At 43.9% G+C, this 19,084-nt stretch overlaps 1 protein-coding gene across 1 annotated transcript; it reads left to right on the forward strand.

The window, feature by feature from the left end:
* Positions 1-14,127: 14,127 nt before the first annotated feature.
* Positions 14,128-16,778, forward strand: LOC138750338 (uncharacterized). The gene is made up of 2 exons (XM_069912415.1): positions 14,128-16,052; positions 16,387-16,778. The coding sequence occupies exons 1-2, from the start codon at positions 15,462-15,464 to the stop codon at positions 16,405-16,407; spliced, it is 612 nt and encodes a 203-aa protein (XP_069768516.1). The 5' UTR covers positions 14,128-15,461; the 3' UTR covers positions 16,408-16,778.
* The last annotated feature ends 2,306 nt before the right edge of the window (positions 16,779-19,084 follow it).

The raw sequence follows: 19,084 nt of genomic DNA on the forward strand, positions 1-19,084 counted from the left end.
GGGAAGTAGAGGACTAGCACAGGGCACAAGAAAACATGAAGACCACACCCCATCAACATTTGAGAAGCAGAGGATTCAATACACGGGTCAGTGACCATGGAAGCAGACCAGTGAGGGGTTCTGCAACTGAAGGACCAACATAGGTGACAGGCTGTTGGTAACTTGAGGCTGTGGGCTTCTGGACAAAGAAGTCAAGGAACCTACACTACACTGTGGATTGCTAAATACTGGTTGGAAATTGGCTAAAAGGGTGTCAGGTATCAGACCTGGGATAAGAGTGGGTCCTAATGGGTTCCTAATCGTGTCAGAATATCAAAATTGGAGCTCACATTGCCAATGACTTAGATTGGTCTGTGAGCATTGAAAGAGAATCCACAGACCCTCAGTGACTTGGCCCAGGGTTTGGGGTAGTGGGGGGGGGGGTGCAGGAGAGCATGACTGTGTGTTTTGCTAAATAATTTCAAAAGCAGGTGTAAATGAATTATTGTTTTTAAAGCAACAAATACATGGACTCAGAAATTTTCTGTTCTAAGGTCATTTGCTTTTGCAAGCAGAGAGGAGACACCAAATAGGTTTTTTTCTAAAAGAGAGAGAGAGTGAGATGGCAAGCTGGCATCTTGTTGAAACCCCATTTTGAAGATGGGTTGTGAGTTCTCAGTTCAGCCTGTTGAAAAACCTTGTTCTACATACAAGAGGAAATGGCTGGATAGAAATGGTGTTTCACTTGAAATAAGGGAAACAAAAGGAACTCAATGGTGACCTGCAGAAGAGGTTATCATTTGGAAAACCCTGATGGGGGGCAAGTTTCTTTGGCAAGACACCAAAGTGGCTGATCAGAGGGAATCAGTTTTGTGTGTCCAATAAGCAAGAAATCCCTCTCTGAAACCAACAAGAGCCTTCCTGGAGGGTAACCATTTACTTTTAAGCACCAGATCTTGGTGAAAAGTCATAAATGTTGAATTCTGTGCACAGTATAAGAATTAATAGATACCGGTGAACTTGTAGGAGTGTCAAAGAACTTTACACACTTTAAATACACCTGCGTTCAGAATTAGGAGGGGTTAATGTTAGGCAGTTACATTAATAGTGATAAGTTAAAGGTTGATTGTTTTTTTGTTTAAAGAAAATTAAAAATTACTTTTGCTTAAGTATCCATTTGTCTTGGTGATTTTCTATTGCTGCTAGGTTTTGGGGTCCCCTGGCCTTTAACAGTCCCAAGATGAGGTCTTCTGCTCCAGAACACCCAAAATGTCTTATTTCTTCAATAAATGCAGATTCCCCCATATTGTCATTGTAAAAGCCTGCACCCATATCTCCAATTCTCTTTCTGCCCTTACCACACCTCCTCTCCAGCACAACAAGGACAGAATCCCACAGGTTTCTCACTTACCAACCATCAGCTGCCACATCTGACACGTTATCGTTGGAAACTTCCAACTTCAGCACCATCCTCTAACCTGCAACATCTAACCCACTCCACTCATATCCTCTTTTCACAGGGGCACATCTTTCTGTGACTCCCTCGACGGCACTACCCTCTCCAACCACCACCATCTCATGCACTCCCCATTGGAACTGCAGAAATTGCCAAACTTGTCCCTACATCTCCTCTCACCTCCATCCAGGGCCACAATCAGACCTTCCAGTTGAGGCAGAGTTTCACATGAACCCCATCCATCCTAATCTCCTACATTTGGATGACTCAGTTGACCTCGATATCAGCAAAACCAAATACAGACTGGGTGGCCATTCTGCTAAACACCTGGGCTCTGTGGATCTAAACTTGAGCTTCCTGTGACCCACCATATTAATTCTCGAACCCTTCCCGCAACATGTCTGTTAGCCCCATCCCTCACCAGGGTGAGGGCAAACAATCTTAAAGAAAACACATTATATTCCTCCTGGGCAGCCTTAAACTCTATAGCATGAACACGAATGTTTCTAATTTAAGCAGCCACTCACCTCTGTCTGATTTCACTGTTTCCATCTCTTGATCTACTGCCCATTTGAATATATTTACTCCTTTAAGGTAGAAGAGTTGACAGTGGTGTTTTCCCCATATAGTTTACCATTGAACAACTGGCAAAATTAAGTGGCAGTTGTTGCAGAATGAATGGGGTTATTGTTCAAAATCTGCCTGTGATGGAAAGTATTCTTGGACTGAATAGACATCTGGGCCAAATGGCTATTTAAGGACAATCTGTACATGATTGTACATCCTAAAGTACAATGACTACTTCTATCCACTAAAGATTGTTAAAGAGCAAGAATAAACAATACAATCACATAAAATTCCCATCCATACAGCACACGTATTAATACACAAAACAATCACTCCTCCTTATTGGTCAGGAAGGGCCTACACTTCCCAAGGAGGCTGAGGAGGTCAAGGCCAACGCCTCTCATCCTGAGATTTTACAGGAGCGCAGTTGAGTCTCCTGTCTGGCTACACTTTTGGATGGTCTAGTTGCTGTAAAGCATCAGTCAGGAATGATGCAAAGAGTTGTGAGGATCACTGGGATGTCCCTTCCTTCTGTAGATGACATTTACTGGGAGTGTTGTTCAAATAGGGCTCAAGGAACAGTAAAAAGACCATTTCCGTGCAGTGCACAGCATCTTTAACCACGTCCATCATCAAAATCAGGACTGCCAGGCTGGGGAATAGCTTCTTCCCACAGGCTCTGAGATGGATGAAAAGTATCCTATAAGTGCAATAATGACTCCAAATATTTATGTATGTAGCGGCTACTTCGATAGAGCTACTAAAGCAAAACACACACACACACACACACACACACACACACACACACACACACACACACACACCAGGCTAGTCAACACAAGACTGCTTTATTCAGACTTTACAGCCTTCTTTAATTTACTGCATGTCCCGGGCTCCATGAGTTTGCTGCCAATCCACAGGACCACAGATTTAAATTAAGCCCTGAGAGTGTCCCATGCCTTTCGGCAGGAGAATCCACAGATCAATGTGCCATTGCTCAGCAGACAGCACCACGTGTGGGCAGTCAATTAAATGAATGAGTTCCCAGCTGTCTGTCTTATGACTTCACGCATCTGCCAAAGAACCTTGTCCACTCGACCCACAAGACAACTGCTACATCCCCCCACCCCCAGAACCGTCAACAGAAACTAAAACACCCGCTGTCTTGCTGACCGTGGATCTGTTATTTTGCTGAAGGCAAAAATGAGTGGCTGGTGGTCTGTGAACACAGTGAAGTGCCGACCCTCCAAAACAAATTGGAAGTGCCGTGTGGCAAGATACAATGCACGATATTTCATCTCCAATGGCCATAAATGACGGCTAAAGAATGTGAGATGTTGGCAATGGCCCTCGATATACTGTTTTGGAGGTATTGAATTTCGGAGAGATAATACCGGGAAATTCATTAAGCAGGGCAGCGTAGGCATCTTTGTGCAGGGTCTGGACCCCGAGATGGAAACTCTCCCTTTGCTGCAGACCAGTGGGTATGTTTGAAAAGTGGTAGCATGAACCAATTTCCTCCACCTCACGTCTACTAGCAAGTCATGGGACCTTAAAAAATCTGCACCCATAATGGGTTGTGCAATGGAAGCCAATACGCAATTCCAATGGAATGTCACACACATTGATAGGCTTGGGGAAAAAATTGAGGTACCTTTAAATTCTTTGTTTGCATATTTTAAAGTACGTGCTCCAGTCGTGAAAATTTTGGGCAGGAATTGAAGATGCCCAAGTTAACTAAATTAAAAAATTTAATTGTAAATGTGGCAGAAAGCGATTTATTTCAAAAATGTATTCTTTGTTGGAAGAGAAAATGGCTAAACTGGATTTAGATAAATCAATGATTTATCCTTAAAATTATCCGAAGAAGGATGGACAACTATGTGTGAAGATAGTGTGACTAAATTTGGTGAAATATAATTTTCAACATCAATTTTATTAAACGCCGGAAAAGTTAAAAAGATATGGATTTAGTCATTCAGATTTATGTTTTCATTGTGGGACTCAAATTGATACTTTTTTTTTCAATTCAGTCTGGTTGTGTGATAAAGTAAGTCTTTTAGGAGAAAAAAATTAATGAGTTTCTGGTGGATTTATTTGAGACTTCTTTAATGTTAGATCCACTGCTTTTTTTAAATGGGGTATATTACAACTTTAACAATGGGTTTAAGAATGGATAAATCTCAAATTGAATTTATTCGGTTTGCATTAGCATTGGTTGGGAAATGTATTGCGATTACGTGGAAAAATTATGTGGATTTAAATATGAATCATTGGCAAAATGAAAGCTTGTATTTGTTTGGAAAAGATAACATAATTTTCCTAATAATTATTTTTTTAATGTGAAGACATGGTCTAAAATTTAGTCTTTTGCCTCTCTTCCTTCTTCAAGAGTGGAGTAACATTTGCAATTTTCCAGTCCAGACCTGGCAGACAAGGATAGATGGACTTTAAACATGAACATGGTGAGTAATTAGTGAAGCTATTCATTCAGATATACTGCTCACAACTAAGTAATTCCAAAACACCCAAGTTATAGGGTTCCACATAAGAGACGAGGCCAATAGCCGCAGAGATCAAGACAAAGCTGAATCATACACACCATTACTACCAAGATTTACATTAGTGACATATCAGAGTCAATGCGATACTTTAAGATTAGTTACAGCACAGTAACAGACCCTTTAGGCCCACAAACCTGTGCCTCCCAATTGACCTTCAACCCCGCCCATACTTTTTGAACAGTGGGAAAAATGTGGAGCTCCCCCTCCCCCACCCCACGATGGAAATGCTCAAAGAAGCTGTTGGCCTGAAATACTTAGCCGTAATTCCGGTAGTGCCCAGAGGATCTGTGAAAGCTCGGACCAATGCTGACTCGAACTGAGACTCTCGATCTATTATAATTGGGCCCTGAACACCAAAAGATCGAATCCAATGCTCCACAAAAGCTCAAGCAATTGTTCTACAGAGATGCCGATGATAGGAATTTCATCCTTCCACCTGGCTGTCCTGTCCTCACACATAAGCAGATAAGTACATTGTCGAGATGGTGGAAGTGGACCTGCCAAGCCACAAGGTGCACGTGCTGGAAATGGGAATCCACAACAACAAAATCCCCCAGCTTGAATTTCATGTGCCTGGTGACTTTCGGGTGTTGACTCAGCAAGCGAGTCCTTGCCCATAATCCAACATTCTGTTTAACACAAAGCCAGGTAAGATGTCCCTTAACCAGTTTGATTGATGCTGTTCTACCTGAAAGAGATAGATTGTGAAGAGAAAATTTCCTGCCTCATAGCCGCCCACACAAACGGCATAGTCCTTCCTGTTGGGGGAAAAAAATCACAGACCAATTCTTCACCCAATTCATCCAGGGTCACATCTTGAAGATGGAGACCAGAGTTGACCTGGTTACACCGTATCAAATCGCGATCAGTATGCCGTGCATGATCCATGACAGAAAAATCGATGGCAGTAATTTTATGTAATGTCATGCCTGGATAGGGCTCCAGCCACATCCTTTGCCTTTCCTCAGATGTGCTGTGTGTCCAATGAAAATTGGAGGATGAAGTCCAAGTGCAGAATCTCTCTGGGCAAGTAGAGATGTGTGCTTGTACTTACAGTATGCATAAGAGGCTGGTGGTCTGTATAAATGGTCAAAGGATGACCTTCCAATAAAAAGATGAAATATTGGATTGGAGATTGGGATTCATGAGGGAATTACAAAGAAACATTTCCAAATTGTATCTTCTACTTCAAGAGGAATCTCCAAACCCAGACAAGAATAAATCAAAAGAAACATGGGAATTGGATTTGACAACTGAAATTGACCCATTTTGCTGGTCTGACATTTGTTGGGACAGTAATTAATGTTTTCGATAGATAAGTTAATTATAAACTTATTCATCAATTATACTTAATACCACATCAATTAATTTATTCCAAATTTTTCAAATTTATGTTTTGGATATGGCACAGAAATTGGTACGTATATAGATTCTCTCTGGTCATGTCTCAAGGTGACATCATTTTGGAAAGATGTGAGTAAGTGTTTGGAACAAATTATAAACATGTTTCCCATTAACACCTGAGCTTTTACTTTTGGGAAATGTAAATGATTTAGAAGCCTAATTCAAGTTCTCAAAAAATCAATTAAGTATTTTTTAAAGTCACTTTGGCAGTGGCCAGGAGTTGAAAAGCAATTCCATGGAAATCTGAATCCCATCTTAAAATTGATTGTGGGGAAATGCAAAATTGTATTCCCTTATCAAAATTGATGTTTTATATTAGAAATGGTTATGATATATACATCAAAATATGCAAACCATATTTAGATATGTGTTTGGATATCTAATGTTTTCACTTCTCCAACCCACCACCACTTTTCTTTAATCTTAATGGTTGAACCTTATCATGTTGGTTTAATTCTACTATTTTATTGATATCCTGCCTTTCCTTTTGGGAGGGAATAGTTATCACAGGAGCTTTGCACCTAGATCTGTATTTTTTTCTTTTCTACTATTTCTCTCTTCTCACTTTTATGTACAGTTCAACCATTTATTTTTTATTCTATTTTGATCATTTAAAGTATCATTTGAATACGATTCTATTATTATATTGAACTGTATACAAAATTAAAAATATTTTTTTAAAGATGAAATGTTTCACTGCGAGATAGATAGCTAAGAGTTCTTGCCCAAATGTACTATACTTTGCCTGAACCGGTGAATGCTTGGCTGAAAAAAAAATGCCAGAAGTTCCAATTGCCCACAGACTCGTTGTTCGAACACTGCTCCCACAGCACTGACAGATGCATCTGTGGTAAGAGTTCAAGGCCTTGGACCCTTGATGTACAAGCTTAGTGACATTTGTAAGAACAGTGTTCACATCATGAAGAGCATACACAAAGTTAAGGTCTTTTTGAAGCAGACATCAGATCCTTTGAGTCATTCAGCAAGAGGTAATAGAGATGCTGTGGCATTCACCAGGAAACAGCAATAAAAATTCCTCGTTCCCAAAAATACAAGATCAGAAGCACCAGAAACACTTTCCTGGGATTGATCACGATGCCACATTCCTCAAGCCTCGGAAACAATGAGATAAGGTGGCTCTTGTACTCCTCTTCATCCACACTTACAACCAGAATCTCCTCGCTCAACACAAGCACCAAACAAACCTAAGGCCGGTGAGTTCGTGGTCCATGAACCACTGGAATGTCTGAGCTGCATTCCATAGACCGAATGGTATTCTCAGAAACTCACACATGCCGAACGGGAGCATCACTGCTGTCTTCGTGATATCCAAAGACTCAAATGCATTCTAATAGTAAGCACGTACTACATCTATTTTGGCAAATGCATATTTGCCGAGGAGGTTTGCTGAGAAGTCTTGTAAATTTGGAATATTGTATCAGTCAGGCACGGTTGAATTGTTCAGGGCACGATTATCTCTGCAAGGCCACCAATCTAGAGTTTATTTCAGATCCACATACAATCGTGAAGCCCAGCATCTATCAGATCTGTGGACCTCGGCCAACTCTTGCCAATCCAATTTTGCAAATTTAAGAAAATCCGGGGGTATTATCAGCCTGCATTTCATTGACCCTGCCTTTATATAGTGGCTTTTTGCATGTCTGTGCACTGTTATGATGGGGTCACAAGAAGAGGGAAACACTTGAGCAAGGCTTGGAAAAGGCAGGAGCCAGGTTGAAGGCTTGTCAGGCAGCAGATGGCATTGGAAGGACAACAAATGCAACTCACTTGCAGTCCACACAACAGCATTTTTTCAAATACATCACTCAAAAATGTGACAAGAAATCCACTCCCAAAATGGCATTTGCCACATTTACAACTGAAAACCCACCCAAAACGATGTGAAGCTGAAATGAAACGCGAGTGACCTCTGGCCATGTTTGAATAAGAGAACCATTTGTAGCTGAAAGAACACATGACATATTAGAAAGTCTATGTTCCTCAGGGGTTAGAGGGACCGGCACTGCTCCAAAGTGACAGATAGTTTTGGAATTTTACATAGAGATGCCAAACTAATAACCTACTCCAACAACTGCCTTGAATGTTTCCATTTTTGTTGCCTTCGATAATGTCACTCAAATGAGAACAAGATCCCAAGACAAAGGAACAGAACCAGGTCACCAGGCCCATCGAGTCTGCTTCATAAACCGACACAGAGCTACTCTACACTCCTTCCAATTTCCAGCCTTTTCCCCATAATCTCTTCATGCCCTCACTAACGATACAGTTGTCTATTTCTTGTTTGAATACTCCTAGGGATCAGGCTTCCACTGCTGTATGCGGCAGCGGTTCCACAGATCCATGACCCTCTGGCTAAGGAAGTTCTTCCCAATCTCTGTTTTATATGGATAACCTCTCATTTTCTTGTCCTTGATTCACCCACCAAGGGAAACATCTTACCCGCATCCACCCTATCTAAACCTTTCAAAATAAAAAATGTCTCCATGAGCTTTCTTCTTTAATTTCCGATACTCCAATGAATACAACCCAAGAGCTGTCAAACACTCCTCGTATGTTATCTTTTACATTCTGGGAATCATCCTAGTCATTCTCCTTTGCACCCTCTCCAACATCACATCCTTTCTCAGATAGGGGGCCCAAAACTGTACACAGCACTCAAAATGAGGTCTCACCTGTGCCCCATAGAGCCTCATCAACACCTCTTTACTCTTGTACACTATTCCACTTGAAATGAATGCCAACATAGCATTCACTTTCTTCATGACCAATTTTACCTGGTCGTTAACTTTTAGGTTTCCTTGCACAAGGACACCCAGGTCCCTTTGCACATCCAAGGTCTGAATTTTCATCCCATCCAAATAGTATGCTTCCTGTTTATTTCCACTACCAAAATGTACAACTGTACATTTCTCGGTGTTAAATCTCATCTGCCATCATTTTGCCCAGTTTCCTAATCTCTTTATATCGTTCTGCAACTTTACGGTTTCTACACTTCCTTCTGTCCCCTATCTTGGTGACCTCCGCAAATTTGGCCACAAAACCATTTAAACCACAATCCAAATCATTCATTTATTTTTCCTTGGAATATATCTAACCTGCATTCCTTTTATTACTGCCACATGCCATTCCAGAATCGATCATTACTGAACCTGAACATGTTTATTGTGATAAACATCTTCCAATAAATGTTCTGGGTTTAATTTTTTTAAATCTTGTTGTGGATCCTCTTCATCCCCTCTTTGGAAGCTGAATTCACAAATTTTTCCAAATATTTTTTCAGCAATAATTCTGTGGTACAGAGGATTACTCATCTTTCCTAGAGGTTAAATGTTGCATTTTGATTTTCTTGTCTCAACTGAACATTGTACAGGGTGAAGGCTGATTAAAATGGATTCAGTAATGAAAGCCTTCAAACTTTGCATTATTGCTGTGGCTACACAGCTTGAATGATAAACTGGTGTTTCTATAGGGAATTAACTCATGGAAATGTTCTAAATACATTCATTGGAGATAGACCTCTGTGAAAAGTTTACTGCCCATTGGCAACAATCCTTGAAAAGAGATGAATCATCACCCAACAGAGCAGCCCAGGAATAGGCCATTTGGTGAACAATGTCTGTGGTGACCATGATGCTCATTTAAATTAATCCCATCTGTCAGCACATGGTCCATACACATCACCCATTCCCTCTTGTTCATGTGCCCAACCAAATCCCTCTTAAATCGTGGTGATTTCACCACTATCCTGGCAGCATGGGCCAGACCTCCACCACACTGTGCGAAACCCTGCCTCACTTCTTTCCTTTTCCCCTCTCATGTTCAATATAGACATCATAGTATTTTTACATTTCCCATGGGGGGGGGGGGGGTGGGGGAAGAAGAAATCTACCCTCTCAAGGACTAAAATAATTGGATACATTTCAACCAGGTCATCTCTCATCCTCCAATGCTCCAGAGAAAAATATCCAAATTTATCCAACCTCTCCTCAGAACCAATGCTCAAACCCAAGTAACCCCCTGATAAGCTTCTTTTGTCATGCAGCAACTAGATTTGCAGAAAACACTCAAAATGTGGCCTAACCACATTTATACTTAATGCCCTGCTCAATGAAGAATACTTTCTTTAACACCCTACACTTGTGTTGCCATTTTCAAAGAGCTCGTGCTTGGACCCCAAGATCCCTCTTTGCAACACTACTACAAGTCCTCTCAAAGTGCAAGACACTTGTCCAAATTAAACTCCATCTGCCATTTCTCTGCCCATATTTATAAGTCATCTGGTTTGGAATGGAGAATACAAGGGGAACTGGATGAATGAGCAGGAGAGTAAAACCTGGGAAGTTGGGGCGGGGGGTGGTGGGCAAGTTACATGAACTTGCAAAATTCTATATTCATACCATCAAGTCACAAGTGCAATAAGAGATGGTTCCTCTGGATTTGACCTCACCCTGACAATGGAGGAAGCAGAAGACAAAGGTCAGGATGGGAATTGTACTTAAAACGGCTTGTGACCATGAGCCAAGATTTCCATGGTGATCAAAGTGCAGGTGCTCAACCAATCTGTCATTTACTATGCATTCGGTTTCCTGCCACAGAGGGCATGGACATGGTTGGAGGAGGTGAATGTGAATGATTGTTTATGTCCCTGGATGGTGGTGACTGATGCAGATTGCAGGAGAAAATGCCGAAGGATGGGGAGGAATTTGGAGTCTGTAATTAGTTGAAAGATCTTACTGCAAAATTCATCATCAATGAGTAGGAAAGCAGATTCACTCCATTTTCCTTCTCAGAAAGATTTAGTTAATAAACAAAACAATCTTTCAGCACAGCCAGGGGCAAAAGGGCTCTTAATTTAGTCTTACAATCAACAGACTTTGAAGTTACCCACCGTAAATGACTCAAAACTCAATTCTAGATTCACTTCTGGTGGAAGTATAAGAGCCAGTGGCTTGCCTAATCAGATTAGCCTTATTCTGAGTATCCATTTTGACTTACACAGCATCAAATGCAAGCCCCAGTTGTTGATCCCCAACTATTTTCTCTCCTTACCCACTTTGCAACCACATCTATCTGAAATTGGAACAAACAACAACTAATTTTCCATGTATAAATCATATACAAAATAATTTATCCACATTTTCACATCACTGTAGCCACTGAGGGATAACTTGTGCCCATCAGGAAACTGCACCAGCCACTACAGGGTGCCAATTACCTTGTTGTTACTGACTCTTTTCCAGTGTTACTTTCAATCATAATGACATATTCAACATGCACAATATTTCTTTTCTTACTGACCAGAACTATAAAGCATTGTGTAAAAATGAGAAAAGCTCAAGTCAACCAGGAGATACAAACTCCTGACTGCAATGTTGCTGTGCACATTTGCTACATTATTGAAGTCCCACAGAGCTTACAAGAGATATTCAAAGTCAAGCAATAACAGAATATTACAGCACGGTACAAGCCCTTTGGCCCACGTCGCTGTGCTGATCGAGATATTTCTAACAAAAATATAATAAAAATACCCTGTCGCGGCTACTGCGGGAGATTCTACTAAATAAAGGCAAACACACAGAAAGGTAGTCATCTCAAGACTGGTTTATTGAAGACATACACAGACCTTTTGTTCCCTGCCTGTTAATGAACTTGTTAGTGCACAGGACAAGCAGGTTAAAGGTACGAGCCACTCGCGGTACTTTGGCACCCCGCACTGTTAGCCCGCGATGTGTCAGAAAATGTCTGTGAATACCGCTCTGTGCACCTACTAAAACCCTGTTTTTCTTTCACCCATGAATGCCTGTCTAAGAGTCTCTTAAATGCTCTTTATGTGATATTGTAATGGATAAATATATTTGGAGAATTTGGAAATACTTGGGATTTTGGTAAGATTTAGAGTAGGTTGCATACATATTTTAAAATAGATCTTATTTGAAAGACTGAAGAAATATTGAAGATCTCTGGAGAATGTTATTCACATTCACAAGTAGGTGTTAATCGAACTGATGTCATAAAATGAATGACCATTGTTTGGAAAGGAGCCAGGATGCTTACAGGAAAGTCACCCCTGGGTTTTGTTTATCTTACAACAGCTTGAGCAGAAGAAAGAACACCTTTTGTTTGGAATAAGAGCAATGGAACTCTGTGGTAGCTTGAAGAAAGAAGTTATTATCTGGAAAACTCTGTCAGGGCAAGTTTCATCACTGAGACATTGAGGTGACTAATGTGGTACCTCAGTTGTGGAAATCCTGGAACAACAAATCTCTCTCTAAAAACCCTACAAGAACCATCCTAAGTGGTAAACATTTACCTTTCGAGGACCAAAACCTGGTGAAATTTATACACGTTCAATTCTGTGCACAACAGAAGAATTGCCTGCATCCAGAGAACTTGGAAGAAGGAGAAGTGAGATTGAACTGTGAACCAAAGAAGTTTTCTTAAATTTATACACATTACAAACCTGTTCACTAAGAATTAGAAGAGGGTTAATTTGGATTAGATAAGTATAGAGTTAAGTTAAAGTTTCATTCTATTTTCATGTTTAAAGTTGATTAAAAATAACTTGTTTTAAAAACCACTTGTCTTGATGCATGTCTATTGCTTCTGGGTTTTGGGATCCTTTGGGCTCATAACAATATGTGCTTAGATAATGACATTGGACCTGTTCAAAGTAGGAAATGGCTTCGACCAGCAGGAGTTTCCATTCGAGGAAAATATTGATGGGTGGCTGGCCACATATGTTTCCTAAAAATGAATACCCTCTCCCTCCCTAAACAACATTCAGCCCCATGACATCTTTCTCCATTGCATTACTGGGACCACAAAGGACCTGACCCAGTTCCCATCTCTCCTTTCAAAGCCAATGTGGCAGCTGCCATTTAGAACTGACAAATCACATTTTAATTTCAGCAAGCATGATGAAAATCACCCTGACATCCTGCTTAAAAACAAGAGTCAACAAACCTTCCTAATTTTGTCACTTCATTTTTATTTTCCCATGGGGCATGAGCAAAAAATGTCCCATACATTGGCTCACCTAATTATGAGTAAAATCATGATCCCAGTTCATGAAAACCCATAACATTCAATGTTACACAGATAATCAAGGAAGAATTCTGTAATAAAGTTGAATGAAACATTGAAAGAATTTCCCCCTTATAAACGCTGAGATTGTAGCGCGTCAAGCAACCAGGCAAGCAAAAAAGGCCAAATCACAGGAACACTTGGACAGTCCAAGATGGGATGGACTCCCCTTCACTGCTGAGAAGGAGCCCGCACCAAGCAGCACATATGAGCTGAGGAGACCTACACTTCTGCGTAGCGGCCAGCCTGCCAGAGAGTGATGCCACTACGCAATGACGTCACTGCTTGAAGTCAGGACATATGTCACCAGAAGTGGGTGGGCCAGCGAACACACATGGGGAATTTAAAACAGTAAAGCCCGTCTTTATTTTACACTCACCTTGGGTGGACATCTCTTTATTTGGTAGCACTGCAGCAGCGTACGCTACAAGACGATACCTTCTTACTTGCTGCAACCAAACAGGTCTGCAAGATACACCAACCTAAATAGAAAATATAACCAGAAATCCCAGAGATCATAAATTCAAAAGGATTGGTGAAATCTTTACTCTGTATTGTTAACACCAAAGTCCCTATATTTTTCAAGGCATTCGGACAAGTAACTGAGAAACAATGCATTTTAAACACATGGTTCGTCAACTTTAAAAAATAACATCTAACTTTATGAGGAATGTGATACAACAACAGGAACAACGGATGGAATCAGACTCATTCTATGAGCATTGGGAAGCAAAGAAAAATGGATTGGTTTTCCCTCCCTTCCTAAGCGACCCAATGACCAAGACAGCTCCTCCCCGACTTGCGAACGTAATGGAGTCAGATCCCACAATGGACGCAAGTCGGAGTTTTATCCCCCGTGCGAGGAGCCCTGAAGTCTTAGTGCCTATTATTAAAATCAAATGATTTGACAAACGAGAACAGACACAGGACACGTAAAACCCAAAATGTGCGGATTGACTTTGCGACTCAGCGTCTTGGGCTCCATCGGCTGGGGGGCAGCCATCTTAATTTCTGTGCGCATGCGCGAGTCGTCAGGTTGCGCTTGCAAAAAGGATTCGGTTCGTGGCCCTCAGTTTGGACATGCGTATCAGCCGCACATGCGCGAACCGAAATCCGTCGCGAACCCACCGCGCATGCGGAAAACAGACTTGCAAGTCTCCTCTTTGCCCCTCCCCCGTCCCCTTCCCGCTGCCAGTTACTCAGCGTCCTCCGGCCTCGCCCTGTCGACGCCATTAGGCCTCGCACCGACGCCTCGGCTCCACCCAAACACCGCGCCGGTGCCGGTCGATCCCGGGTTGGGCCCGGCGGGCTGCGGTTCGCCCGCTTTCCCTGAACCGCGCGGCTGAGGAAGGTCCCGGCGCCGCCGCCAACTTCGTCCCGTTGGACCAGCGGCTACGCGACAGAGCCGAGCAGACGACGCCGCCGCAAATGTCCCGCCTCCTTACAGCAAGAGCCAATCAGGGCGCGAACCCGCCCATCAATCCAACCCGACTTCAGCGTCCAATCCAATAGCGGCCTCACCGAATCAACCCATTGGCTCGCGCAACTGAAGCAACCAATCAGCGAGCGAGCGAATACACAGGCGCACCCAATCAGCATCAGAAGACAGAAATCAAGCAGTCGAAGAAGCAGAAGACCCTTCGGCCCTTCCACTTTTTACTACTCCAACAACTCAATCAAATCCTTGGGAAACACAGGATCACTTTGTCCTGGCTCCAGGATTCCTCTGATCTCAAGCAATACATTGTACCCCAACTGCAAGGGAGACTATTTATTCTCAATCTTTCCTTCATATTTATTACCGCTTCCAATTCAATGTCAGCTACTTTTTTCAATGCATATGATCCCTCTATGAATGTGCATGGCAATAAACTCATCACATGTCCATGGATCCTAATTTCAAATGAACCTTCAACAGGGTAGAGAATTCCAAGGATATTACATTTTCATTGAAGACATTTCTTAAAGTCCAAGCAGCCGATCGGTTATTGGGAAATTGTGACACTTGGTGTTCGGCTCCTTTGCATTATCCTCTCTCGATCCGTGCTGCTGTGTCCTCTCATAATGTTGTCAGGTCATCTCCTTTTTTACCAACGACCAAGAGATCCATATTCAAACTTTCCTCCTATCACCCACTTAAAACACCCCAGAAACAAGTCTGACGATCTTTGTGCACTTATCACGCTTCAGGTAAGGAAACTGTACACATGACTCCTGATGTAAGATGAGCAAGACCATTCGATGTGAAATTGGAGCGTGCGCGCTACTGTGATGGGTGGAAAGGATGACACACACCCAAGAAATCAAAGTCAAAGACTCCTTTATTACACTGGTTGCTCTGCTTCTATTCTCTCCCCGCTGCTGTCGACAGGAGTGATGTCACATCCATGCCGGCCTCCAATTGGTCGGTGTTCCCTTCCTTCTTAATTCCTGCCGTGCGCATTGTCCCCTGGGATGAAAGTTGTTGGTCCCCGTGGACTCTGTGCAGTTGCCACATTCACCGGCCATCTTGTGTACAGGGTGGCATCCCAGTTAGCATGATGCCCCACCTCCCTAGAACCAGTGATTGGAGCGCTATTCGCTGCTTTCGGTCGCCTATATCTGGATCGTGGGGGCTGAGTGGAGTCCGGTTTGCTAATGTCCAGATGTGCTGGTTTGAGTTAGTCAATGGTGAAAGTCTCTTCCTTCGCACCGATATCCTGCACACTCACCGTGACGTGTGGAATGAACGATACACACCCATGAAGTCGAAGTCGAAGACTGGTTTGTTGAACTGGCAGCTCTGCTTATATACTCTCCCGCTACTGATGACAGGTCTTTCGAGACGGCAGAGCCAGCCTCGGATTGGTGGGTGTTCTCACCATTGCTCATTGCTTCCCACCATGCGGGATGTCACCTGGGGCCAAGATGATTGGTTCCCGCAGGATCTGTGCAGTCACCACGTTCGTCAGCCATCTTGTGTACTGGCTTTCGTCCTGGTGAGCAAGCCGCTACAACCATATATTGTGGAAGAAAATGGACCCCATATTTACAAAGGGTGGTTCTAACATTCCCTTTCTCCTTAAGGCCTCAGTTTTTGAAAAGGAATGTTAAAGTAACCGGTTCTCCTGTTGGGGTCCCTTGTCCTCATTTTTCTTCTTTTTCTTTTAGCAAGGGGATGGACGGGAGATGGGATGGTTTATGGGAGGGGGGGGGATTTCTTTGTTCTTTCTTTTAACTATGACACGTGTATTTATATTTGATTTGTGTTATTATTAATTGTGTGAATTCTTTGAGGATGTTATTTATAAATATTTTTTTTCAAAATATCAGAAGTCAATCCACAGGACCTAAAGTGGCCTAGAGCAACACTGGGGACACCCTCCTGCCCCCCACCACCCCAAATATCAATGTGATCCACTATGATCATTGACAAAATCATCGAGGGCCCCTTCACCTGGCCAACAGCATCATCCAGCTATTCCCGTCGGGAAAGAGATCCAGGAATTTCAGAGCCGGTACCTCCAGGCCCAGGAACAGCTTCTCCCTCCAGGCAGGGAGAACGTGGAACGATTGATGAGCTGCTCGTACAAATACTCCTCCACTCTGCTATTTATTCATCAATATCGAGTAATTTTTCTGGACGTGCTGCACATGTATCATTTGTCTGTTGGTGTGAGGGCTTGGTTGTGTGTTTGCGTGTGTTTACCCCAAGAACTCTGTTTTATAAGGTCATACTTGTGCTATCCAAGGGTAATAAATTTGACCTTGTACTTTGGAGTGGGTGCAGAATAGATTTTCTGGATCGGTGAATATATCTCATGAAGCAAAGTTGACTGAGTAGGGCTTTTCTCTTCCCCTCCCCCCAACCCCGCAAACTTGACTTTATTTACAAATTATTTCCAAAGAGGAAGACCATTCCAAGTCTTTTCTCCTCCTCCTGTTGTATCCAGATATTCCCTTCACTGCACATTGCTGCATACGTCTCTGTTTACCTTCATTGCCACCACTTTGATACCCTGTGGTTACTGCCCCCCTCTGCTGTTGGAGGAGTTCCCCTTGGTCTCAGCCTCTCAGTGCACAGTTATGGAAGGATTATGATCCATCCCCATAGTGCCTTCGTGTTGGCTACGCCAAGCCTCCGTGCATCCCTCAGCATGTACCCCTGCAGCCTGGAATGTGCCAGTCGGCAGCGGTCCCTCCCCGACATATCCGCTTGCTGAAAGACTGACAGGACACGTTTAACATAGAACACGAGAGCACACTACAAGCACTTCGACCCTCGATGTTGTGCCGACCAATGTATTCCTACCAAAATAAAAATAACTAACCCCTTCCTCCCTCATAACCCTCCATTTTTCTTTCATCCACGTGACTCGGAGCCTCTTAAATGCCCCTAAGGTTTCAGCCTTCACCACCATCCCAGTTCTAGGGCTTGTCCCATGTCCCGGACCTGGTAGGCATACACTGCATTCCCTCCCCTTGTCTCCCTCTTGCTCCCCCCACCTCGAGCCAGTAGGGAAGGTGGTTTCTGTCCCAACAGGTGTTGGGGACCTCAACCAGGGAGCAGATCCGGGAGATGAACCCAAACTGCACCGAATTCAGGTTCCCGCAGATCAAAGCACGTCCGTGGGCCAAGGTGAGTGACCCGAGGTAAACCAAAGCTCCAGGGGTGGTTTTGTCCTCTGGGTCCTTCCCCAATACTGTCCCCTGTCACTCACCCGTCCCTTCTCCAAAGCCCTCATCTCCCACCAGGCCTGTCCCAAACCCCTCCCCCTGCTGAGATCATCCGCAAAATACTGTCAGGCCTGTCAACAAAGCCCCTATTCCCCACTGGGCCCATCCCCAATGCTCCACCCATTGCTTGGACCGTCTCCAGAGCTCCTGTCTCCCACCAGGGCTTTCAACAAGCCCCTGTCCCACAACATGCCCAGCCAAAAGTCCCTGTCCCCGTCCCCCATGCCAATTCGCCTGTATCCAAAGGCCCAACATCAGGTCTGTCCTCCCACCAGACCAGTTCCCTCACTGGGACCCTCTCCAATCGATTACCCATCACAACTACCCCACCAAAGTTCTTTAACCTTCCCCTTCCCCCACCCACAGGCCTTGGTATCTGAGCTGATCCTGGGACCCCTAGACAGTGGAGATGTGGGGAGGGCAGTGGTCCATCTCCTTCCCGTTGGCAGTGCCCCATACCTTCACAAAGCTGGGGAATCCCCTGACCCTTGGCACACAGATATCTATCCCATCTGAGCCAGTCCTCTCTCTCTCTCTCTCACCCCACCACCCTAGAGAATGTGGCCCAGTTCAGCTAGCTGCTACAGTACACACTGCCCTTTACCTCTTCCCCAGGACTCCTGCTCCCACTTGTCCTTCAACGAGCTGTGTGCCCACAGCCAGGAGCTTCCCCCTCCTAGTTACCCTTGGCCAAGTGGGTGAGTGGGTGGGACATGTCAAGGGTTTGTAGGTGGTGGAATTGGAGTAAGAAAGTTTGGGTTAGACCTGGGAAAGAGAGCGGTGATCATCCGGCTGGTGTGAGGCATTGAAGACGGAATCAATGGGCAGTCCCCTACCGGGTCCATCCCCCAGCATGTCTATCTCCAAAACTGACCCCGCCAGGTCCATCCTCAATATCATCCCCTGCCAGGTCCATCCACAATCCCGTCCCCTGCTGGGTCCAACCCCAAAACCGTCCCCCGCTGGATCTGTCCCCAATACCGTCCCCCACCGGGTCCATCCCCAATTCTGTGCATGCCGGGTCTATCCAAAATCCTGTCTCCCTCCGAGTCCATCCCCAATCCCACCCCCCGCTGGGTCCATCCCCAATCTTGTCCCCCACCAGGTCCAACCCCAATACCATCCCCCACCTGATACATCCCAATACCATCCCCCACCAGATCCATTCCCAAACGCATCCCCGCCGGGTCCATCAAAATCCCATCTCCTGCTGAGTCCATCCCCAATGCCATTCCCAACGTGGTCTGTCACTAATTCTTTTGCCTGACAGGTCCTCCCACAAACCCACTGGTCT

The sequence above is a fragment of the Narcine bancroftii genome, unplaced genomic scaffold (genome assembly GCF_036971445.1).
Source record: "Narcine bancroftii isolate sNarBan1 unplaced genomic scaffold, sNarBan1.hap1 Scaffold_118, whole genome shotgun sequence".
NCBI classification, from domain to species: Eukaryota; Metazoa; Chordata; class Chondrichthyes; order Torpediniformes; family Narcinidae; genus Narcine; species Narcine bancroftii.